The sequence below is a fragment of the Oreochromis niloticus genome, linkage group LG22 (genome assembly GCF_001858045.2).
Source record: "Oreochromis niloticus isolate F11D_XX linkage group LG22, O_niloticus_UMD_NMBU, whole genome shotgun sequence".
Classification (NCBI taxonomy): Eukaryota; Metazoa; Chordata; class Actinopteri; order Cichliformes; family Cichlidae; genus Oreochromis; species Oreochromis niloticus.
Genome location: NC_031985.2, coordinates 6,598,393 through 6,623,596, shown reverse-complemented (window position 1 = coordinate 6,623,596; position 25,204 = coordinate 6,598,393). Strand labels below are relative to the sequence as shown.

Here is a 25,204-nt window from a genome sequence, read left to right as displayed (position 1 = left end):
TTTTCACTTAGTCATTAATTGGAATTGTGTGTAGAATTTTGAGGTGATTTTAAAAAAAAATTCAATCTATTTTGGAATAAGGCTGTAACACGACAACATATGGAACAAATGAAGTGCCATGAATACTTCCTGGATGCACTGTACTAGTCTATAAGTCTCCAGAGTAATCAAATCGCTGTTATGCAGATGATATTCATTATGCATCTCTAACAGTTACAAAGTGATAATAGTAATAATAACTGAAGTCTTACCAGTAGAAAGAAAAAAAGTAGCACTTCAAAAGAAAAGATCCAGAATGGTTGAGAACAAAGGTTTCTTCTGCTGTTTAGAGACGTAAAGCTACTGGAGTCAAATTGCAAATAAACGTGGGACTGCAGGGACTGTACAGTTTTCTTCAGCCCCACACAGTTAAAAGAAGAAAACTGCACCACCTTGTGGTTGTATGTCCAACCATTCAAAATAACGTTTACACCCATGTCCATACAGACATCACTAATATAGATTTAAATATTTACTTTGAAGGAAGAAACCCAAAATTTTTTATAAAATGGTAATTAATTGATAATTAAATATATACGTCATTATTTAAATGTCAATTAAATTCATTTAAAACAGTTTATAAATTATTTCTATTTCCAATTTTAATTAATTGACACATTTAACTAATTATTTAATTTTATATTTAAGTTATTCATATTGGCGCTTGAAACCCTCCATAAGTAGGCTCATGACATATTTTATGCAAGATGTTTTCCGTGATGACTGTGAGACACAAATGGCCTGTAAGTGTTAACACATCATTTTATTTAATTCTATTGCTGCTGGCTTGGATGGTTAACTTCACAGCAATAACATAACTCTTCACAATACTTCTTCAAAGCGTCCCCCATCAAGTGGATCCTGACAAGTTTAATCTTGTTAATTGTTTCCTCACACATCTTTGACAGTCCCAACACATGCTGCAAGTCACACGGTGATGGAGGTGGAAGAACAACACCGAAGGGGGAAACTCAGGGGTCCCACAAAAAGAGTAAATCTGTTTTTTGTTTTTATTTCAAAATGTACTGCTACTGTCACACACACACACACACACACACACACACACACACACACACACACACACACACACACACAAACAGGCACACAACCTACCATTTTGAGGTTTTCTTAGTAGTCAGTGTGTTTGATGATATTTGGCCTGGCATGACAGATTAAGTATCTTTGATAAGTATAAATATGATAGTGATGACCAGATGAAGCCTTGAAGCTTTCCATCCAACTGGATAAAAATAGTTTCTTTTCTCGAAGCTTCATGTGCACACAGACCCCCCTGCTGGTCAACATCTTTACTGTCATTTCAACTAATTCTGACCCCCTCTTGGCTTTCTTACAACAGTGTCAGCATGGGAATAATCACTGCGTGTTTGTGTTAAAACTGAAGTGTTTTCAAATGATGGAGCAGTGATTGTGCTTATAACTACTGGGGTGATTTTGACTTGTCAATATTACAGACGTAACACATGACATTATTTACAGGAAAATTATGTGTGAAACTTTATTGAGTGAGATCACCTCAAAGTTTTACCACACAGGGGGAAACGCTTCTCCTTTCAGCAGGCTCCATGAAAACAAGCTCCTCATGTCACAACACAAACACTAATACACAAATTTTGGGGGTAATCCATTGTGCTCCTGAATGTTTGTGAATCACATCAACACTCAAACCACTTTCTGAAACAGCGAGGCTTCAAACATCACCATTGATGTCACTTGCCCTTAAAGAAGGAAGCCTTTATATGCACTTCATAAAAGATTTCCTGGATTTCTAACACATGCTCCAAAGCCTTGGCACAATGCATCCCATCACTAGTGAATGGTGTGTTTCTTTCCTCAGAATTTACTATTGTTCTGTCACGATGAACAGGGGGACTCAAGTGCAGGGATTTATTTACAACACCAAGTGATAAATATACAAAAGTGCACGGGGTCAGGGCTCCAGGGAATCCAGGGGAACAGGGTAGGTCACGCTCACTCCTCTTCAGCCACACAGTGCGATCTGCCAGCCACACACCAAGTCACTAACGATCACTTCCAAGAGGTCTATTCACAAAGAGAACAGGTTAGGATGCAGGTAAACACAAACGAGTTCAAAAAAATTACTCATCCTAGATCCAGCGAGGAGTAGCAACGCATCCTCGTCTTAAGTAGTGAAAGGAAAAATGGGTAATGAGCCTCAGGTGGGTAGAAACCTCGCCAGTGCGTGGGCCAAGGGCAGGAATCCATAATGAGTTCTGCCCAAGCAGGGGAGTGGCAAAGCAAGAGACAAAACAATAACAAAAACAATGTCTCAGCTGATCATCCTCAGGCAGTCATGCCAGACCGTGGCATGTTCTTTTTGCAACAGTTTTAGAATGTTCCCATGTCCACAATGCTAACCTGAAAGCAAGCATTTACTGCCCTAGTCCTGATTCTTAGTGTTCCAAGAATCTGCAAAAGCCTGTCTCTGTAAAGTTTTGCGCATTTGAATACTTGCAAATGTTACGTACTCTTAAAAATAAATAGATAAATAAATACGCTTCGCTCCCCATGTACATCAGTGAGCCTTGGCCACCCATGTCCTTTCTGTCCCTTCCACTTTTGATCGATACTGACCATTGCACACCAGGAACAAGTTACAAGGGCTGTAATTTTGAAGATGCTCTGGCCCTGCTGTCTGGCCATCACAATTTGGCCCTAGTTATACAGGGGTGCCATGATGAAGAGATAGTCAGTGTTATTCACTTCAACTCTAAATGGTCATAATGTTATACCTGATCAGTGTAAGTAAAGAGTATAGCGTGCTTATGTTCTAAACTACTGTATGCTACCTGCCTACTATATATACATATATGTATGTATATATATATATATATATGTGTGTGTGTGTGTGTTTGTGTGTGTGTGTGTGTGTGTGTAGGAACATGGTTAACCTCATGTGAAATGGGAAACGTAATGATGATGGTGTAAGAAAGATGCCTACACCACTTTTGTTCTGTGAGATCTACAGTTAAGATCCAGTTTACAGTTTTCCTGTGCAGACCACAGCTGCTGCAGCTTTTAGCTATTAACCAGAGCGTACTATGTGCTGTAGCCTGAAGACAGAGCTGTTTTTTTGAAGTTGTCTGGGTCCAGCCCTACAGAGTGTTGGGGAGGACAACAGCTGCAACAAATCCCATGGAAGATGAAGGCTTACTATAGTGTGGAAGATGATCTGTGTCACTGCTGGTCCTGGCCTCAGACTGTGTGTTCTGTCTGCTTTGAAATACTGTGAAGGTTTAAAAAATAATAATATTCAAATAGATGGGTCACCAGAAAAGCAAAAATAATGGAAATGATTTAGAAATCATTTATTTAAAAATACATCATCTACACATAAAATAAATAAATTTTGCTTTTTTAAAATCATTGATAAGATCATTATTTCTGTTACAATACATTATATTATTCATAATAAATCCTATCAAGTACAAACTGATGATTTAAATATAATTTCACATAAAGGAATTTTTATTTAATAGATATAAGTGTTAAACATAGTTATTTATTCAAATATTACCTTTGCTTAAAAAAATATTATTGCTGTAATGCAGTATCACTGTACTACATTTAAATTTACAATATTTGCCTTTAAAAACATTTTATATTATATGTAAATTGACCTTCAAAACTGTGGTTGAATGACATAAATTATAGAATGATGAGATTTAGGCTACATCCACACATACACGGGTATTTTTGAAAATTGAGATTTTCCGTTTTTTGGGGTTTTTTTATTCCGTCCACACGGGGAGCTTTGAAAAAATATCCCTGTCCACATGTAAACGCTAAAAACGAAGTCAAATGCTGTCAAGAACATGCCAAATCCTAACTGTGTAGAAATGTTGGCCAATCAGAATTTTAGAAGCCTGGGAGGGAAAGAGTAAACAGGGTTTTGTGAGGGCACAAAACTTTAAGCACTTCTGAAAAGTTTTTGTGTTGTTCTGGGAAGGCAGCTAATTTTGTGTTTCTGTTCAAGTGCTGTCATCATTTCAAATGTTAATAACTAAAGACACTATTTTGGCTGGTGTAGACTCACAGCTTAGGAATGAACAAAACGCATACAGCACACATAAATTTAATTTCTAAAAAATTAAATCTATTCCAAACCGACATCAGGATTTGGGTTGTGAGAGAGTCTATGTTGAATGTAGAAGCCACATCTGGTGTTCACTCTGATGCCTCTGTCTGTCTACATGGAGGGACAGTAGCTGTGTGTGTATGTAAGCGTGTACAAACTGCAGGTAGTCAGATTAACAGCAACAGTATTTTGTCTCTATCCACCATTATAGAAACAATAACGTGGCGCACAGCGTGACGTCAAAAACGGCGCACACCTTTGAGGTTGCGTGACTAAATCTCTGTTTTCCTCGTCCACACATAAACGCAAAAATGGACTTTTTGAAAATCTCCACCTTGGCAGGAGTTTTTAAAAATCTCTGTTTTCAGTTACCCACAAAGCTGTTTACGTGTGGACAGCTGTTTACGTGTGGACGAAAGGCCTAAACGCAGAGAAACAGCTGCGTTTTCAAAAACACCTGTGTACATAGCCTTAGCTTAACATTGACAAGTCTTAAGCAATTAGCACACTGTTCAGTGAAAGTATCCTGTGCTAAATGGCTTTGAAAGAGTCAAAAAACAAAACAAAAACTCAGAAAAAATGAACATGGCAAGTCCCCCTGGTGCTGCAGACACCTCAAAAAGAAAGGTCACTTGTGGACACAAAAACACTGTGTTTCACTAAAGTGTGTCAAATGTATGTTTTCTTCACTGAGCACAGAATGAAAGAAAAAGCCTTTTCACAGTCATACCTACTACTTCTTGTGGCACATAACCTGCGATGAAAATCCACAGATAACAAATCATATTAACAACTACTTTAACTATTTTAAAATGCGACTGCCATTTCACTGTTAAGCTAATGGTTTAAAACAAAGATATGAATTTTTCTGAGCTTTAGGATCATTGGGGGAAACTTTAACTTTAGCTACACCCACTTATTCCTGCCATCACAACAATTCTGTGTTTCAACCCAGAGCTTTAATCCAAAGAGCGATCAGTGGACTGAGTCATCTGACCGTCCATATCATCTATCAGAGCTCTTTTATAAACTCTCATTACACTCTGCCTAAAGCCATCACTAGCTTTTAGCCCCATGCAGAAGTACAACAGCGGGTTCACACAGCTGTTAAAGTAGGCAACACCCTTTGCTACAGGGTACCAGATTTTCACCACTGCATTATTATTGTCCACCATCTTCACCATTAGGAGGCAGTGGTAAGGTGCCCAACACAGGAAGAAGGCAATGACCAAACATGCTAGTATACGCAGAGGGCGGGACTTGCCTAACAGGCGTGTGCGTCGGATTCCCACCCCAGCCAGGGTATAACAGACCAGAATGACCACGAAGGGAAATATGAAGCCGCACAGGAAGCGGATGGAGTACAGAGCAACTTTGGTGCTGTTGTACCCTTCTGCCTTCTCTTTTGGGTCCACAGAACATTTAGTAAGGTTGTTGGTGTCCACGTACATTTGGCGATGGATGAAGTAGGGAATGCTGAAGAGGATCGCTGTGATCCAGACGCAGACTGCCACCATCCTCGCTACCCACAGCGTGCGTCGGCGCCTTGTGAAGACCGGCCGCCAGATGCAGAGCACTCGATCCAGACTGATCACAGCCAGCAGGAAGACAGAGCAGAACATGTTGGTGTATTTGAAGAAGCCATTGAACTTGCAGGGAAAGAGGCCAAAAGGCCAGTGGTCAAAGAAGAGGTTCTGAGTGAGGGAGAGAACCCGTGTGAAGCAGAAGATCAGGTCTGCTATCGCCAGATTCACCAGCCACACGTTGGTGACCTTTGGCTGTGGATGAAGAAGAAAATAAAACAAGATGGAAAAGAGAAGAATGGAAGAAAATAAAATATATTTATATGAACCAAGTCACCAGATTGTGATATTGTCAGCATATTATCAATTTTAAAATATCACTATTTGGCATCAATCGCAATCTTATATGAAACTCAGCAGGCTGTCATTATCAGTAGCAATCAATAATAAACAGAGCAACACATATTATGCACACATCTAATGTTTATGTGAAAAAATACATGAGAAGACTGTTGGCAAATTTCATCACAGGGTAATAAGTTGGTCAAGTAAATTAAACCTCTGTCCACCCTCCAGCCTCCAAGTGGGAATTTTTGTTCCTATTTTAACTTGCAAACACGGCATCCGTTACTACTTCTGAAATGGCTATCACTGAAATTGTGACCAGCTCTCAATAGGAGGAAGAGGTGAGACAGATATTGACTGATAATGATCACTCATTGGGCTGATAAGGTTCGAGGCTGATAGTTGAGGATACACTTATTAAATTTAGCCACACTGTGCATCAAAGTATACAGTCATAATCAGTGCATTAATTAATTAAGTCAAAACTGGTAGAAAAATAAATAAATAAAAACAAAATACATTTCAAAAGGCTGTTGTTTAACCATACCATGTCAAAAGATATAAGTTCATTAACAGCTGGGTTTCCTTATATCCTGACATGATCAGAAACTAAAACATAATCAGTACACTGATAGGATTGATCTGTTCTGGGTTTATTAACAAAACAGAAGAAAAGAAAAACAGATGGTTACTTAGAGTTATTTAAGCCAGTGGGTTAATTCGTCAAGAAATCACTGTATTTGCATATGTAATCATGTGTTCTACTTAAGCCAACAGATCCAAATTCATTTTAAAAATATAACATGTAAAGAAGTATTCATAAGTATTTTTTGCTCAGTACTTTATTGAAGCACCTTTGACATCAATTATAGCCTTACCTACACCTATTTTTGGAAAGTTCCTCCCTATCTTCTCTGTAGAACTTCTCAAATTCCATCATGCTGGATGGGAAGCATCGATACACAGATATTTTCAGATTTCTTCAGAGATTTTCATTTGGCTTCTAAGCTCTGGCTGGGCCACTCAGGGACATTCACAGAGTGGTCCTGAAGCCGATTAGTTACTGATTAGTTATTGTGCTGTATGCTTAGGGTCTTGTTCTAGTGAAAGATCATCGTCCAAGAGAACAAGACCCTAAGCAGGAAACCAGAAGCTGTTCATAATGATATACAGAGACATGCTTGATGCTAACCTTCTCAAGAGTGACTGGACATCAGCAGTGCGCGGTTTCCTACAGATATGAGGTTTGGCATTCAGCCCAGTGAGTTCAATCTTTCTTTCCAGAGAACCAGATAATTTTATTTTTCATGGTCTGAGAGTCCTTCAGACGCTTTTGGGAAACTTCAGGTCGGGTATAATTCCCTGGACTTCATATCTTAGTTTGTGCTCTGACAAGCACTGTCTGAGACTTGAATCTGACAGCTGATCAGTGGAAACAGGATGCACCTGACCTCAATTATGAGTGTCAAAGGCTGTAAATATTTATGTACATGTTATATTTTTGCTTCTTATCTTTAAGAAATGTGTAACACTTTTAAGCAAACCTTTTTGAAGAAGTTGAATCTATAATTCAACTCTTACCTAAGTATTTTTATAATTCAAGTATTTGTACTTCTACTTAAGTGATGAATGTATGTTCTTTTGCCACTTCTGCCTTTTAGCATGAAAAAGGAAATATTTCCAAGTCTACTAAGAGGCGAATACATTTTATATTTTACATCTACCTTAAGTTTGAATCCAGCCACCCAGATCACTATAGAGTTCCCCGTGATGCCGAGCACAACGGTCAGTGCATATAAAATGATGGCAACATTATCCACTATGTCACTGATGTCCACCATAGTTGCCTGGTGTGGCTGCAAAAGAGAGAACAGAAAAAGAACAAAATATTACTCATCATGTAACTCCTGACCTCCCAGACAGTGAATAGGAAATCATAAGATTAACTCACATGTTGCTCTATGTTATCATACTCACTGACTCTGTAGATGATTTTTCTTCGGCCAACTAAGGCGTTTGCTCTGCTTCACATTGGCTGCTTTCTTTTCGTCACACTGCTCACCATGAGACATATATTACTTTTACAGGCATTGTAAAGAATATATCTTTTTTTAATGTTATTGCTTTATATATCAAGTTACAATAAAAATAACCAGGCCAGTGGGTCTTAAAAAGGTACACAGGTCAGATGAACCAAAAAAATATGACATCATTATTTATTTAACAAAAGTCAACATGCAGAAGCAGTGAGTCAAAGATTAAGTACACCATTACTGCTTCCATAGAAATTAAAGGATAAGTAGCAGGAAGGTGCTGGAAGTCAAGTGCACTTGATTGGGCGTCAGCAAGTGTGATCATGTCTATAACAGTAGAGAACTTGGCAGTTTTTTGTTGTGGAATGTTAAAGTGTGTGTTCACACACAGTGTAGCAGGAAAGACTCGGCAATGATCTCAGAGAAGCAACTGTTGCTACCCCTTAGTCTGCGAAGGGTTACAAGGCAATTTTCAAACAACTCATGGGTGTGTATGGTTCTTCCACATGCTACTGAGGCCCCTGTTTCTTAAAGTTATTACATTTCTAATATGTTTTATTTCATCACACTTCAATAATCCAATTCAATACACAAGACTCAATGACAGTATAAGTTGTTTGGCATTGGCAGAAGAAGATTTGGCAAGTTTTTTCAGGGGCGCAACCCACACACTCAACTCTACTGCTCAACCCACAAATGCATTATCGTCACAAATGTGGCACCATTTATGGGGGTAATAAACTGGTTTTCTAGTGGTGTACATTTATTAACACGAAGCATTGTCACGAATGTCACAAAGATGCAAATATAAATTTACTATCTGAGTGGCTGACTGAGCTTTACTTTTGTCTGACATTATGTTTCTGTGAAACAATTTACTTCAAGCTTTTGTTGTATTTTAAAGTGTGTGTGTGTGAAATGTTTAAACTTATCGAAAGAGGAAGTATGCTATGGAAGTAGGTCAGGTCAGAAAAAAAATATGTGACATTAAGCACATTTCATCATCTGATAAAGATCATGTTACAGAGTCGAAAGCTCAAAAACAAGTAACAAGTGGCCTACTCTCACACTTGTAACACAAGCTATTCCCTAGTTTTAAGGAAAAATTGTTGCATTTTCAATTCGTCCACAGGTTAGTGGCAACTACGTTCACTCTGTTGAGCCGTCAGGACATATGGTGACACATGGTTTTTGTTATCGCTATATTTTTGACTGTTGCCCAAAAATGTATCAAGCTACAACTTAATGTGCTGTTTTGGGTATTTTGACCCTGAAGTTTTGACCCTTAATGTAGTTAAACCTGATGGATTTGAGTGAGATGAACACATTTTGAACACTAACTACAAATAAAATCATAATATATGGAAAACTGAGTTATAGTATTTGTTAGTTTGGTAAAAAGTTGTTATTACAGCTTGCATGATCATGCTTTGATGCACATGTTTACTTACAATTTAGATGCCTACAAGACCGTGAGTCAGCTGCTTTAGAAGAAATTCTAGTTTTATTGTTTTATCCATATTAAGGTTCCTAAAACTTTCTTGCCTGTGGGATTGCCCGCCATACAATAATAACTAAAAAGACTAAAACTAAATTAAAAAAGTTAATGTGAAATAGAAAGAGATACTAATTTGAAAATACAAAGGTAGAGCAACACATAGCTCCTGATCCTGATTCTTTACACTGCACTTCACAAATCTATAAATTTAGAAGTTATTATTATTACCCAGTCAGAACATAAATGTGCCACTAATACCCAGAGCCTGACTTTTTTGATGTGTCAAAATTGAGCTGGAATTGAGCTGTGAATGTGACATGTTGAGAATCTTGAAAACATTTTCTTCTGTTGTGCCAAACATGAAAAAGTGAAGGGCGTGATCAAATATCATCTTAACCTGACAACCAAGCGGGAAGAAATATAGAGGTCTGCTACTGAACAGCAGGTTAGGGAGGAGTGCTGAGCTCTCCTCTCTGAGTCATTGGTCAGATATGTCAGCAGAGCAAAGATGTGATGGACTTACTCATGTGCATTATGTAAGAACTAAGTCATCTATGCTCTCATTTGTCTTATCTGTAGCTAAGTGTGACAAATGCAAACCATACTAGGTGTGAACAAAAACAAACAGCATGAGGATCTCATCTGAGCAAACCACTATGAGCTGAATAGAATGTCTCTCTCAATATGTTCAGTGTTAATTGTGTTTTCTAATTTTAACTGTTTTCCTCTGTTGTGCAGTACTGTGCCTTACACTCATGCTACTAGGTTGACTGACCATTATTTGTCAGTCCAGTATGTCTGAAACTGGCAACAGCCTGGCCTGTACTTCACTCTTGACTGGATCCCAGCTTATCATCTAGTGTATGATGAAGAATCAGATGTTTCAGTTTAAATGGATGTTTTGTCTCCATTTTAGTGTTTCATAAGTATTGCTACACAGTAATGGTAACTAGGACACATGGAAACAGTAACATGCTTTCTGTATGTGTCACCGAGATGACCTAGACTGAACGTGTTTAGGTTTTCATATATCTTGTTTGTGGTATTTTTGTTGCCATGATTTACCTGTGTGGTCAATAAATGACCAGAAGGGAGAAATGTGATATTCACATCTGTGACCTTCTCTGTGTTAAGTCGATATAGCTGAGTTGAAGGCTCTAGACCATCATGCTTTGTCTGTATATAGTCCTCAATTGCAAGATATACATGTCTATACAAGCTGTCATTTCCTTGGTTTTACTGGAAAGCTCTGCCTATTCAGTAAAACTTGGCTGGTGGATAATGTGTTAAATCATTCATCGCGCATATTATCATAAGTTTTGGCAAAAGCAATGCAGACTGCAGTAATGCTCTATTGTTGTTTGACACCTTTGCAAAGGCAAATTAAAATCTCACAAAAACATCCTGTTTGTTTAGGTTAATAACTTTCATTTCTATCAAATAGTGGAATGAATGTGTTCATTCCTAACACATTACTTAGTCAATATCAGTATACATATTGGAGTTAGATTTTCTGCCATTGAGATCTGACTTGTTTTCAGAATATTTCTTTTTTTTGAACACTGTATGTAAACAATTTAACACATCATAACCTCCAAAGATTTTCAATCAGCTATACAAAACCCAAGCTTTCTATTGAGCAGAAGTACCTAATATTGCGTAGTTACTTTAAACAGGCTAGAAAAACACAAACTGCAAAAACACAAATTAAAAATGTAAGAATTTTAGTATCATCTGAGGAATATAACCAAGAAAAAAAATCAAATTTCTTACCTGAAATATTGAGCTGATCTCACAGGGCTGAGGTGAGTAGCTTCAGTCTTGGTGGTGAGAGGCAGAAGTGAGGATGTGTTTGTTTGTCTGTCTTGCAGTTACTTTAAGTTTGGCTGTTACGTAGTTTGTGTCATGGCTCTCACACATGTGAACACACACTCAAAGACACATTCACACACCCTCCATTTCCTCTTTTTTTCATATCATGTGTCTGGCTTTATCTTCCTTTCCAAATATAGTTGAGGTTTTTTTCTCACACAACCACACCCACATTTCCCTCCCCCACTTTTCTCAGACACAGATTCACACACCAATTCAGCAGAAGTGTGAATAAGTGATTTAAACTGAATTGCAACCTTGTTTTCTGTTATAACTTGTTCACAGCTGTTTCCAAGAAACAAGGCCCTAATTGGCATCCAGTAATGGAAAGTTGATTCATCCATCCATCCGTCCATTTTTATCCACTTATCCAGGGCCGGGTCACGGGGGCAGCTGTTAGGGTACCTGGGTCGTTGACCCAGTGGCTTCAGTTTTGTACCTTTTATTTGTTTTCTCATCTTAGTTTATTTTTGTGAAGGTTTTGGTTTCTGTTTTGCATTTCTATTTTTTTCCCCCAAGTTCTTCTTGGTGTGTGATTATTTAGTTTTCAAGTTTTGGTTTCCTTACTCCCTCTATTCTGTGTCCAGTCAGAGTCTGTGTCTGCCCTGGTCCCACGTCTCTGTTCCCTCTGTTGCAGTGCCTGCTTGTGAGTCTGTGTCTGTGAGTTCAGTCTGTGTTTCCTGTTTTACTTTGAAAATCCGTGTCTTATGTTAATGCGTCTGGTTTTACTTCCTTTGTCTCATCAGCCCTGATTTGTCCCAGCTGTGTTTCCCTCCTGTCTCTCATTTCCTGATTGCTCCCTCTGTGTATATAAGCCCTGTGTTTTCACCTGTCTGTGTTGTGATCTACCCTCATCTTACTGTGTAAGTTTATTTTGGATTCTCAGTTTTGTTACTTTTTTGGAGTTCAGCATTAAAGCTGTTTGAGTTCACGTTTGTCTCCGCAGTCTGCACTTTGGGTCCTTTTCCTGCCTGCACACAGCCTTCACTTGACGGCAGCAGCCTAAGGAGAGCAGCCAGACCTCTCTCTCCAGATTTGGAGGTGCTTGTAATTCCTGCTACTTCACACTCAGCTGTGAACTGCTCCATTGTTAGCTGGAGGCCACCACCATCTGTGAAAAGCATAGACAATATTCTGACGTTGAAAGTGGTGGTGAAAGGCTTCCACGCAAGTGGGATTAAGGAGATCCTCAAAGTATTCCTTCCACCGCCTGACACACACTATACACCATTTGTGTGAAAAGTGCTGCTTTCCCCTCCTGAGTCACCTGACAGTATGACAGAATCACTTTGAGGTAGTCCAAAAGTCTTTTTCCGTGGCCTAACCAAACTCCTTACAGTTTTTGCTTCAGCCTTCTGGCCGAGTCATTAGGTACTGGCAGGCCATTCAGCTTGGCCTGTTACCTAGGCTGCCTCCGAAGCCTAGGTAAGCTTAGGTTGATCAGGTGACAGCTTACTCCCTCTCTTGCCCAAGTGTACAGAACATACATCTAATGATAAGATTACAAAAATCAATCATCAGCCTGCAACCTTAGGTGCCTGGTGCCATGTGCATTTATGGATAACCATCAACATGTTCAAACATAAGGGTATGTTTAAAAAAAAAAAAAAAAAAAAAAAAAAAAAAAAACTGGTTCAGATCAGAGAGGCTGGTTTTCCCAGGCCACTCAGGAAAGGAAGATGCCTGAAACAACTTCAGTGTGTGAATGAAGGGTTAGGATTTAGTTAATGAATAACAAAAACAATAGAAAACATGTGCATGGAAAAACAAAGCGTTTTAATAACTTACATGTACAGCTACATGAGGAAGTAAGCCTTAAAATAAGTCTGGAAGTAAATGGAATAAACTCAGGCAGAGACGAGGGGAACACATGAAACCAATGAAAATGGAAAATTATGATAAGAGCACAGGACTACAACTCCAGCAACAAACTCCAAAAACCAGTAAGAAAAAAACTTTTCAATGAGGCATCTTCCCCTCTGCAGGGCAAGAAGATCATTAAAAGCACTCAAAAGTAGTTGCTTCACAAGTGTATCAGAGATTTGAAGTTAAAACAGTTAAAACTGTTAGTTTGTAATAAATGCCCCCAGGTTTTCATTTTAGACAATTGTGCTAGTAAATAATCATATTTTATGCAGTAACTTGTGTCCTGCGAGGTGACTGACTCCAGCAATGCCTTCAGCAACTAGACTAAAATGTAGTGAAGAGACTAGACTGAAGGCACTTAAAACTTCTGCAAACATCTGCTTTCTTTCTGTTAGCTAAACAGAACTCTAAAAAACATTTTTCATCTACTTATAGTCTTGCTTAATAGTTGAGTGAGTTCCATGGATGATTAGATTTTTCAGGTAAAGCTGTTAAAATATATTTTCAGGCACTGGAGGGAGAGTAAGGATTGATCCAGGAGAGTTTTATCCATTAAGTGTGTAGACTTATTAATTTATGTTACTAATATTTAGACATAGCAATTGTATGCATTCGTTGTATTTACAAACTGTAATCCCCTACTTCATACACAGGTGGCAGTGTGTGCATGTATATCTGATACATACAGACTGAAAACATTGTAATATATCTACATATATAAATCTTAGTGTCTTGTGAAGCATTTTAATTTTATTTGTATTAAAATGGCATTACTAATTTGGTTTTCTGTGCGGAAACAGACTGATCACAACATGCATATGTATTCTTCTGAGCTTCAGGATAACTCGGAGAAACACAAACCCACTGCTGTCAGACTCTTGTGCTGTGTTTTAAACCAGAGCTTCAATCCAAAGAGTGTTCAGTGCACTGAGTAATTTGGACATCCATATCATCTGATAGAGCCCTTCTATAAACTTTCATTAGACCTTGTCTAAATCCCTCGTTCACTTTTAGACCCATGCAAAAGTACAACAGCGGGTTCACACAGCTGTTAAAGTAGGCAATGCCCATTGATAAAGGGTACAAAATTTTCAACAGTGCAATGTTATTGTTCACCATCTTTACCATTAGGAGGCAGTGGTAAGGTGCCCAGCACAGGAAAAAGGCAATGACCAAACATGCTATTATACGCAGAGGGCGGGACTTCCCTGACAGGCGGGTGCGTCGGATTCCCACCCCAGCCAGAGTATAACAGATGAGAATGACCATGAAGGGAAATATGAAGCCGCACAAGAAGCGTATGGAGTAGAGAGCAACTTTGGTGCTGTTGTACCCTTCTGCCTTTTCAATCGAGTCCACAGAACATTTAGTAAGGTTGTTGTTGTCCACGTAAGTTTGTCGATGGATGAAGTAGGGAATGCTGAAGAGGATCGCTGTGATCCAGATGCAGACAGCCACCACCCTCGCTGCCCACAGGGTGCGTCGGCGCCTTGTGAAGACCGGCCACCATATGCAGACCATTCGATCCAGACTGATCACAGCCAGCAGGAAGACAGAGCAGAACATGTTGGTGTATTTGAAGAAGCCGGTGAACTTACAGAGGAAGACGCCAAAAGGCCAGTGGTCTGACAAGAACAGCCGAGTGAGGGAGAAGATTCGTGTGAAGCAGAAGATCAGGTCTGCTATCGCCAGATTCACCAACCACACATTAGTGACAGTCGGCTGTTGAGGAAGAAGAAAATAAAATATGATGGAAAAGAAATAAGAGGAAGAAAAACAGAAGCTGACATTTGCATGATGCAAATAACCAGACTGGGATTTTATCTATGGAGATTTGTTTATGTTAAAAGCTGTGTGTTAAAAACACATAAATACATAATATAGTTTCATAGGTTTAGGAATTCACGAGTACACAAACTTAGACATGTCACTTCTAAAAAAGAAGAAAAGTTAAAAAAGTCTAAAGGATGTCACAATTAGGAGTTGAGTAAACCGTCATCCTCTCAGCCTCCATGCGGGGATTTTTGTTCCTCTTTTAACTTGCAAACACAACATCCATTACTACTTCTGTTTAACAAATTAAAATGAAAACCACTTAAAAAGTGATGACAACCTCCCAGTAGACAGAGATGTGAGACCGATACTGACTGATAATGGCCATGCAGTGGGCTGATAGCAATTAAAATGGGGTGTGCAAGTGGTAAATAGACTAAACACACTGTCCTCATTGAGAAAGAGAGCTGCTTTTTCATCATAGCATTGCAAAAGTTACAAGAAGTGTATCAATAGTTGGATTTTGTAACATGCCGAAATGACAAACTATGGCATCCAGTTTTGAAGTGTTAAATGACAAATAAAAAATAAATAAATAAATAAACCACCTGTTCAAGGCTGTGTGATTCAAAGGATATCTGTCAGTTCATGAATCTGTCTGATCTGTTGCTTTTTAACATAAAAAAAACAAACAAAACCTCAGATCTAAGTGTGAAGAATGTGTTTACACAGATCCCTGTTGCATTTAAGCATTAGTCACTCATTTTAAACCAGGGGTGAGGAACTCCAGGCCTGAGTGCCGGTGTCCTTCAGGTTTTAGATGTGTCCTTGATCCAACACAGCTGATTCAAATGGCTAAATTACCTCCTCAACATGTCTTGAAGTTCTCCAGAGGCCTGGTAATGAACTAATCATTTGATTCAGGTGTGCTGACCCAGGGTGCAGGACACCGGCCTTTGAGGCCTGGAGTTCCTCACCCCTTCTTTAACCTTAGGATAGCATGAGAGACAGCCAATCTCCCTCTCCTCTCTTCACTTCTCTTTCCCCTCATCCCCAATCTTGGTTGTTGTGTCCAGACATCTGATTGTCAGGGTTTTCTCTCTATTATTGTACGGCCTTTACCCTATAATATAAAGCAGTGTATCCCAACCACTGTGCAGCGGCACATAGGTGTGCCATGAGAAATGATTGGGTGTGCTGTGGAAGATTATCTGGTTCCCCTTGATAAGTACTCTAAGTGACTGGCGTGAGTAATGAGCAGAACAATTACATTCTCTTCCACTAAAGGGAAGGTACAGCTACCTGCTCTAATTAAATGGGTTGCCAACTGCCAGTAAAAAAAGAAGAAGACAAGAAGAAATTACATAATAGTCATGCTGTGAGATGATGCAGCGCGTAATAGCAATAGATAAATATTTGAAAAGAAAAAGTAGTCAATCCGACCTGGGTCCTAGAGAAAATTGCGACCCAGATGAAGGCCCTTGCATGAGTAGTGGTCAGAAGAAAGCAAAAAAGGTATACTTGGGACAAACCGGCCAATTCCGCATGTTGAAAAATTATCCATATGCTTTTTGAGTCATTTTTGTTTGGTGGTATGCAGTGTAATTTTTCTAATGTGACATTTGCGCCGTGGCTATAAAAAGTTGGGAAACACTGATATAAAGCACCTGTTATCCTGGTTACAGTTTTTCTGCACACTTTTTGCACAGCTCCCAAAGACTGTGGCTATCACCTTTACTTGACTGAAGGTCACAGTTTCCTAATACTGACTATATTTACTGTCTTTGTGAGGGGTAGGAAAATGTGGTGCAGAATAAATATGATTGTTTTCAGTGAGGTTTTGTTAAACAGATTACTGACAATCTCAGAAGGTATTTCAAACATATTGTACACTTTATATCTACCTTAAGCTTGAATCCAGCGACCCAGATCACTATGGAGTTTCCTGTGATGCCGAGCACAACAGTGAGCGTGTACAGGATGATGCTGACATTGACCAAGCCAGCACTCACGCCCACCTTAGTTGCCTGGTCATCCTTAGAAAGGGTGAGTATATGCGTGGGAAGAGAGGCATTGAGAAACATTGTGTGGCTGAGAACAAAAGAAAAGAAGAAGAACAAAATCTTACTAAGCATGTCTCTCCTGACTTAACAGAAAGCACCCAGCATTTTGAGGTTATTGTTTTTTTGTGACTTTTTATATTTTAAAGATGGGTTAAGTTCCACTTTTACAGTCAGAAACATAGAACCAACTAAACTGGAGGCTAAGTTTTCTTGTATATCTAGTTTGTTTTCTTGTGTTAAGTTCCTCTTGTGTCTCCATCATCTCTGTGTCTCATCTCCCTTTTCTGTTCCCATGTTCCCCTCCTTGTTTTTCACTCCATGTCTCCCCTGTCTGTCATGTGCATCCATGTGTGTTCTCCCCAGCCCGCCTTGTCTCTTGTTCTCTCACCCTCTCCATCTTCTCAGTCTGTTTGTCCCCATGTTTGTTCTCCCACCGGTCCCAGTGTCAAGCCTGTGTGTTTTAGTCTTCATCCCAGTATGTTTCCTGTTTTATTTTGACAGTCCTTCGTCCTGTGATACTTCCCCTATGCCATTACGGCTATTCGTCCCAGCTGTGTTCCCCATGTGTTCCCTCGTCACGCTCAAGTTTATATATTGTGCGAGTTTCCCTGTGTTCGTCTGGCACAGTTTTCCATGTGCCTCCATCTCTCACGTATTCATGTATTTACAAGTATTCCTGGTTTCATGCATTTAGTTCTTCCCAGTTTAGGTTTTATGTTAGTTCTCATCTAGTTGGTTTCCTCATTTCGGTTATGTTTCTCATCAGCCACAATAAAGGCTCACCTGTGGCTAAGTTCAGTCCCAGTTTCGTTGTCTGCATTTGTCCACACCTCGCACCAGCCACCTGGCCGTGACCGGCTTCTACTTTGCTTCATATGAGCCGACTTCTTGCCCTACATTTGAGTGCTCCTTACACTCCTCACAGTTACACATGGATTACTTGTAAGGCATTGTAAAAAAAAAAAAAAAAAAAAAAAAAGAAAGTACAGCCTCTTTCAAGGTTCAACCCTGATTGATGGATTATTTGTAGTTGAAAACATTCTTCTCCAGTCTTCATAGGCGTTGGAAATTAAATATCAGTCCTTTCAGCTACTACAGTTTCCAAAAGTTTAAGAATTATTTTTTCATGACAACTCCTACATGTTTGATAGTTAATACAAGATAAAAAAAAAAAAAAAACTCTTGCTGTGAGAGCTTAAAGGAGTAAATAATGTTCTACAGTAGTCCTAAATGACCTAAAATTCCCAAAAAGAGCCACAAAGATACGATAAAGATGTTAACAAAGCTTTTGTTGGTAAAACAAGATATGTTCAGAAAGTTAAAATGTTATAAACAAAGGAAAAGAGCTTCTAAGTAAAAATGCGGTTTCTGCAATCAAAGAGGAAATCCTTTGTAAGTTCTGTGAAAATATTTTGTTTTTCTCATTTCTGTGTAGTGGACAAAACCATGAATGCCACAAAAATCAAATCCCATCACCTGCTCACATTACCTTTTTAGTCCAAATATCAAACCACAATCTGATCTTAGAACTCTTACCCAGAAAGCATTTCTTACCTGAAATATTAAGCTGCTCTCACAGGTGAGCTGGTTCAGTCTTAGTGATAAGAGGCAGAATTGGAAATGCATCAGACGATGTCTGTGTCACAGGAGCTCGAGTTTTATAGCTATTAGTTTCTGGTATGTCGCTCACAAGCACACAGCTTCCCCTTTTTACTGTTTCTGACTTTGTCTTAGTTTTTGCATAGAGTTGTTTCACTTTAGTTTACACAGAAACACATTTACATCACTTTCCCATTTGTCAAACACTCACACGCATAGATGGCTGTCAGATCCTGCAGGATTAGGATCTGACAGCACTCTGAGACTGATGGAATAACTAAACTTTTTATTACACACTTGACAGACGGCAGATTTGTTATACATTTGTTATAACTGTTTCCAGTAAACTTGGGACTCTATTTTCTAATGTTTGAGAAAAAAAGAAAAAAAAACTGATGGGCTGAATATGACGTATAATCAGTAAGAAACAAAGGTCAAGTAACAAGACTAATATAAAAACGAAAATGTTGAAGACAGACAATGGGGAAGTGGCACATTTTACCATAAATACTTAAGAGTTAATATTTATAGAAAAATCTTCTGACTCCTGAAAGAGATTTTACCAGTGGAAGCAAAAACAGGAGCATTTCAAAAGAAAAGAGCTGTTGAGTAAAAATGTGGTTTCTGCAATCAAGTAGGAAATCATGTCCTCAGTCACATAAATCTGTCATTTCTCCGAAAATATATTGGGCACTGGGTACATCTTTCGCCATCTTGCAATGCTGTGACTGCAGCCATTCCCCAACTCTGTGTGAATGGTACTCATGACCATTGATCATTGGTCTTTGATCAGTGGGCTTTGATCTGTGATGACTATCCAGCACATCCACACTTGTACTTGCAACAGGTTGCTGCCCCATAGCTGTTGCATTTAACAGAGTTCTGATGGTCTCTGCTAAGGCTTAGCACTTAGCTACCAGCAGCATTATACTCTTTCATAAATTTGGAAGCATTTAAAAAAATGGTCTGCTAAGTTAAAAAAAAAAAAAAAAAAAAAAAAAAAATCTAGATCTATAACATATTGTTTACATATGTACATTTTTTTCTGAGCTACATTTGTGCCTTGTAATTACAATGAAGATTCTTCACATTACAATGAAAATAAATAAAAAAAAATAATAATTTGATTTCCTGTTTAGAGATAGACAGATCAAAATGTCTACACTCCGGTTTACATTTGTTAAAAACTAAAACATGGACACATAATCTTCCGAGCATCACAATTATTCAGAGAAACTTCGACTTTAGTTACATCCACTGCTGTCTGACTCCTTTCTGCTGTTAAAAGAGTGCTGTAAACACAGAGCTTCAATCCAAAGACTGATCAGTCCATTGAGTAATTTGGCCACCTGTATCATCTGTCAGAGCCCTTGTATAAACTCCCATCAGACCGTTTTTAAACCCATTCCTCAATTTTAGCCCCATGCAAAAGTAAAGCAGTGGGTTTACACAGCTGTTAAAGTAGGCAATACTCTGTGCTACATAAAACCAGTTTTTCACCACAATATTATCAACATTGATCATTCTCACCAGTTGGAGGCAGTGATAAGGAGCCCAGCACAGGAAGAAGGCAGTGACTAAACATGCTAGTATACGCAGAGGCCGGGACTTTGCCACCAAACGGGTACGTCTGATGCCCACAGCAGCCAGGATGTAACAGATGAGAATGACCATGAAGGGAAATATGAAGCCGCACAGGAAGCGGATGGAATACAGAGCAACTTTGGTGCTGTTGTACCCTTCTGCCTTCTCTTTTGGGTCCACAGAACATTTAGTTTGGTTGTTGGTGTCCACATAAATTTGGCGATGGATGAAGTAGGGAATGCTGAAGAGGATCGCTATGATCCAGATGCAGACTGCCACCATCCTCGCTACCCACAGCGTGCGTCGGCGCCTTGTGAAGACCGGCCACCATATGCAGAGCACTCGATCCAGACTGATCACAGCCAGCAGGAAGACAGAGCAGAACATGTTGGTGTATTTGAAGAAGCCGTTGAACTTGCAGAGGTAGGGGCCAAAAGGCCAGTGGCCTGACAAGAACAGCCGAGTGAGGGAGAAGATTCGTGTGAAGCAGAAGATCAGGTCTGCTATCGCCAGATTGACCAACCACACATTGGTGACTGTCGGCTGTTGAGGTAGAAGAAAAAAAAAGATGGAAAAGAAATAAGAGGAAGAAAAAATAGAAAACAGAATTTGCATGAAGCAAGAAACCTGACTGGGATTTTATCTATGGAGATTTATTTATGTCAAAAACTGTGTGTTAAAAAAAAATATAACCACAAGCAGATAATATCACTTCACAGGTTTAGCTATTATTACCACATATGAAGTTACATTTAAAGTGTGTCAGTTCAAAAACCAGTGCATGCATAGAACTCAACCACAAAGAAGCCATTGCACACCCCAGAGTGTCTGCTTTGAGAAGGCTACAACATTCATGCTCTGCAAATGCGTCCGTCCCCAAACACAATCCCACTCAGAGGGGTGAGAGGGGTTTTCATCCACCCTAGACATGCTTCCATGTACTTCTCCAAAATCCTGACTACATGTCACTGAAAGTGGATGACATAAGCAAGCACTTAGGGACAGTGGGATGGAAAAACTCCCTTTTAACAGGAAGAAATCGCTGACAGAAGCAAGCTCAGGGAGGTGTGGCCATTTGCCACGACCAGTTGGAGGTGATGGGAGCCCAAACTAAGCCTGTGGGCTCTCTTTGAAGCACCAAACTAAAGGACGATTCAGAGTCACCTGATCAAGCTCTAACTATATGTTTATATAAGCCAATCTTGAAAATAGAGATTATTCAAGATCTGATGATTATTCAAGATCTTGTATGCAAGGAGAAGGATTTTAAATCAGGTTCTTGATTTAACAGGGAGCCAATGAAGTGAAGTTAGTCATTGTGTTACTTTGTACTGTAAAAGGTTGTATTTTGGTCAATTCTTAAACCTAAACAAGTACTTTTGATACATAAACCTGAAAGATAAGGGCAGCGGTAGATCAGGAGGTAGCAGGTTTGATCCCTGGCTTGCTCCATGCCACATCTCTTTAGCCAAGATATTAACCCCAACTTGTTGTTGTTGTTTTCACTGAGCTTTTGTTAAAAAAAAAATGACAAGCCCATAACGTATTTGAAACATATTATATACTTTACATCCACCTTAAGTTTGAAGCCAGCCACCCAGATCACCATGGAGTTCCCTGTGATGCCGAGCACAACGGTAAGCATTAAGAGGACGATGGTGACAGTGTGCACTATGGAACTGATGCCCACCGTAGCTGCCTGGTCATCCTCCGGTTTGAGTGTGTAGTTGATCAGAGAGGCATTGGGAAACATTGTGTGCCTGAGAAAGTAAGAACAGAAAAAGAACAAAATGTTACTCAGCATGTATCTCCTGACTAAACAGTGTAGAAAGACAATAAAATTACCTCATTGCCTCAATAAAAAACTGTTCAAGCATGTTTCAGTTTTTATAAAGTGGTGGGGACAAACAAAAAAAGCCAATCACTTCCATAGAAAGAGGGTAAGTAGCAGTGATTGCTGCTAAACACTGATTAGCTGATGATCAAAAAGTCAAGTACCTCTGTAAAAGCAGACTTTTTGGCAGTTTGCTGGTCTGGAGCATTCAGGTGTGTTAACACAATTCCAAGGAGGAAAGACTTTTTTGCTGCCCATCAGTCTTTGAGGGGTTACAAGTGACACAACAGTTGGAAAACTTCTTTTCCAGTCTTCCCAAGGGTGAGCGTCCCAGCAAATTAAACATTAGTCCTTTCATCTTCCACAGTTTACAGAACATCAGATATTTTTTTTCATGAAACCTAATACATGTCTGGAAGATACTTCAGCAAATAATGTTCCAACCATTCTCTAAATTTTCTCATAACTGACCAAAACACAAACAAGACCAATCAGTAATATTTGAATTTATTAGCCACCGCAGTTTGGCTCCTTGTGTACTGAAACCATCAAAAAGCTACAGCCAAATGAATCAATGTGTTGACAAAGATTATGTTGGTAAAACAAGATATGTTCAGGGAGGAAGCAAATAAAAGATCTTACCTGTGGAGGCAAAAACACTAGCACTTCATAGGAAAAGAGCTGTTTAGTACAAATGTGTTTTCTGTAGGGAAGCAAAGCTGCTGCAGTCAAAGGCGAAACAAACATCGCACGATATGACCATACGGTTTCCTTCAACCACATAGATAGAAGAGGCGAGGGAAAAAACTGTGTTTTTTGTTTTTTTTAATAAACCTGTCATGTACCGCAATTTTAGCAAGCAGAATTATGGTTTGAATGCAGATTAGCAAAAAAGAAGAAGTGACAAAGAAGAAAGAAGAGAAAAGATATTATAAAAGCACAATGGGTCACCAACTGCTGCATCTGGAACAACACATTCCAGAAAAAATAAAAAATGGCACCTGAAAGACATAAACAAACAAAAAACAATGCACAAAAGAAACATGCAACTTTGGCTTCCGGGTGGAAGATATGATAAATGCAGAGAGAGGCACTCAGGAAACGCAGCAGAGTGCTGACTAAACCATGGTGCAACAAACCTCTAACAGCCTTTCCTGTGCCCCACAGGAAGACAGATGTGTGCAGATCCATAGGCTGGATCTTATGGGCTAAGGCCTGGCCACCAGAGAGAAATCCTCAAGCCCCCATTTCAGGGCTTAAGCCTAGACTGGGACGGGGTTAACTGTACAGAACCAGTTAACCCGAGTGACCAGTTTAGCAGAGTGAACTGCTGCCTTGATCTCTCTATTGTCATAGTTTTTTGGTTTTTTTAGTTTTTTTTTTTTTTCAATCACTCTTTGTCTGACCCCTCATCCATGACCAATTTGCCTTGGGAGACCCTAAAGGGACCCAACTGGGCCTGAGAACATAGCTCCTGGATCCTTAGGACACACAAACCCCTCTACTACACTTTGCCAAAAATATCAGTTCAGTCTGTTAAAGTCCAGTAATGGACTTGTTGTGTTCTTTGGCTAACTAATGATATTTTCTCAGTTGTCATTTTCCATGGATTTTGGTACAGTTTCCAGGAAGGACAAATGTAATGTCCACAAATATTTTTCAATGAATAAGATATTATTGGACATCTATCCTCAATGTAACAATATATTAGTGACTGAGCGAATGTGCCGACAAAGTGTTTGTTTTTCTTCCCCCAAAATCTTCTAGCATGTAATGCAAGATCACACATGTCTGATCAAGCATTAGATGTTCCACACATATATTTTTTTCAGTTTTTTTTAAAGCTTGTGGTCTCTGTTAAACTATAGTGTAAATTTTCATAATATCTTTCTATTTTTTCTTTTTAACTTATTGTCAATTAAATGTGTGCCTCAATCAAAGAAACAAAACACAATGTCTCCCTTGGTTAGTTTAGGCTCACGGTGAGCATCATTTTTCTGATATACCACAGAGTGGAAAATTATTTTAAACAGGTGAATGACGCAGGAAAACTCACTGTTAATAAACACTACAGTAACTGTAGCAAATATTTGTCTTAATAGAAGAATAAAAATTGAGAAATCTGCCCAAGACAAAGTTTCGTACCTGAAATGTTGAACTGATGTTAGAGCTGAGGTGAGTTGCTTCAGTCTCAGTGGATAGAGGCAGAAGTGGAGATGCATGCACTCATGTTCATCTGTGCCGTGGTTACATCAAGTTTGGCTGTTATCTACTGTCTGTCACATTCGTGTACTATACACGTACACCACTTCCTCTTTTTTTCTTCTTATAATGTGTTTGTCTTTATCTTCATTTAAAGAAAAAAGCTAAGAAACCTTCCTTTCTGCATGCATAGTGTTTTTGTTTTATTTTATTTTTTCCTGTATATAACCACATTCATGCCACCTCCCTGGTTGTCAAACACAGCTGCTCAAGCATAGATACTGTCAGAGGTTGCAGAATTGAGACCCAAGTGTAGAAAAGTAATTAAAACATAATCCCTTTTTCCCCACAGCTGGCACAGAAGCCACAGAATACAAACATACACAAACAAAAGAAAACGGAATCCAAGACACAGACAAACACACTAGGAGGGGAAAACAGGATGCACGGAGAACAACGAAAACGATAGACAGGGCTTAAATTCTCAAACTGAGGTTATCAAGCGAAGTGGCGATGGGTGTGTCTCAAGACACAACCTAGATAAGTATAAGTAACAGTAAATACTAAATATTGAATGTCGTTGTGCAGCACACAAGACCGACAGTGCACAATGTGCTTTGAGGTAGCAGCCAAGAAAGGTGTAGTTTGTGTCTGTGAACACCCGTGTACCTGTGTGTACACCTGTGTGGATCAGTGCGCTTGTATTCTTGTAACGATCTGCTAGAGGGTGTGGGGAGCTCCCCACAGCCCCTCGCAGCTAGAACAATCATTGAACTGAGTTGTCTTGTTCATAGGCCTCCATACCTTGGAGGGCCTGAGAAATAATTTTATTAACTTACATAAATGATAAGGACAG

At 39.2% G+C, this 25,204-nt stretch overlaps 3 protein-coding genes across 7 annotated transcripts; all 3 read right to left on the bottom strand.

Moving 5' to 3' along the window:
* Nucleotides 1–4,539: 4,539 nt before the first annotated feature.
* Nucleotides 4,540–12,237, bottom strand: LOC100712403 (C3a anaphylatoxin chemotactic receptor). Of its 3 annotated transcripts, XM_025902513.1 has the most exons (5): nucleotides 11,329–12,237; nucleotides 8,450–8,505; nucleotides 8,002–8,075; nucleotides 7,749–7,880; nucleotides 4,540–5,934 (listed from the first exon to the last, which is right to left on the bottom strand). In XM_025902513.1, exons 4-5 carry the CDS (start codon nucleotides 7,863–7,865, stop codon nucleotides 5,116–5,118), a joined length of 936 nt encoding a protein of 311 aa, XP_025758298.1. In that variant the 5' UTR covers nucleotides 7,866–7,880; nucleotides 8,002–8,075; nucleotides 8,450–8,505; nucleotides 11,329–12,237; the 3' UTR covers nucleotides 4,540–5,115. The 3 variants fall into 3 exon arrangements, with proteins under 3 accessions (XP_025758298.1, XP_019206651.1, XP_005457638.1); XM_019351106.2 differs by lacking the exon at nucleotides 8,450–8,505 and having other exon boundaries at nucleotides 7,976–8,078; XM_005457581.4 differs by lacking the exon at nucleotides 8,450–8,505 and having other exon boundaries at nucleotides 8,002–8,078.
* A 945-nt stretch (nucleotides 12,238–13,182) lies between these two features.
* Nucleotides 13,183–18,914, bottom strand: LOC106096422 (C3a anaphylatoxin chemotactic receptor). Its single transcript, XM_005457580.4, has 3 exons — nucleotides 18,684–18,914; nucleotides 16,971–17,157; nucleotides 13,183–15,015 (listed from the first exon to the last, which is right to left on the bottom strand). The coding sequence occupies exons 2-3, from the start codon at nucleotides 17,148–17,150 to the stop codon at nucleotides 14,197–14,199; spliced, it is 999 nt and encodes a 332-aa protein (XP_005457637.1). The 5' UTR covers nucleotides 17,151–17,157; nucleotides 18,684–18,914; the 3' UTR covers nucleotides 13,183–14,196.
* Nucleotides 18,915–19,714: 800 nt separating this feature from the next.
* Nucleotides 19,715–24,371, bottom strand: LOC100712131 (C3a anaphylatoxin chemotactic receptor-like). 3 transcript variants are annotated; one of them, XM_005457576.3, is made up of 3 exons: nucleotides 24,292–24,371; nucleotides 21,889–22,072; nucleotides 19,715–20,855 (listed from the first exon to the last, which is right to left on the bottom strand). In XM_005457576.3, exons 1-3 carry the CDS (start codon nucleotides 24,366–24,368, stop codon nucleotides 20,037–20,039), a joined length of 1,080 nt encoding a protein of 359 aa, XP_005457633.3. In that variant the 5' UTR covers nucleotides 24,369–24,371; the 3' UTR covers nucleotides 19,715–20,036. The 3 variants fall into 3 exon arrangements, with proteins under 3 accessions (XP_005457633.3, XP_005457634.1, XP_019206013.1); XM_005457577.3 differs by having other exon boundaries at nucleotides 22,789–24,366; XM_019350468.2 differs by lacking the exon at nucleotides 24,292–24,371 and adding an exon at nucleotides 22,311–22,774.
* Between the last annotated feature and the right edge of the window lie 833 nt (nucleotides 24,372–25,204).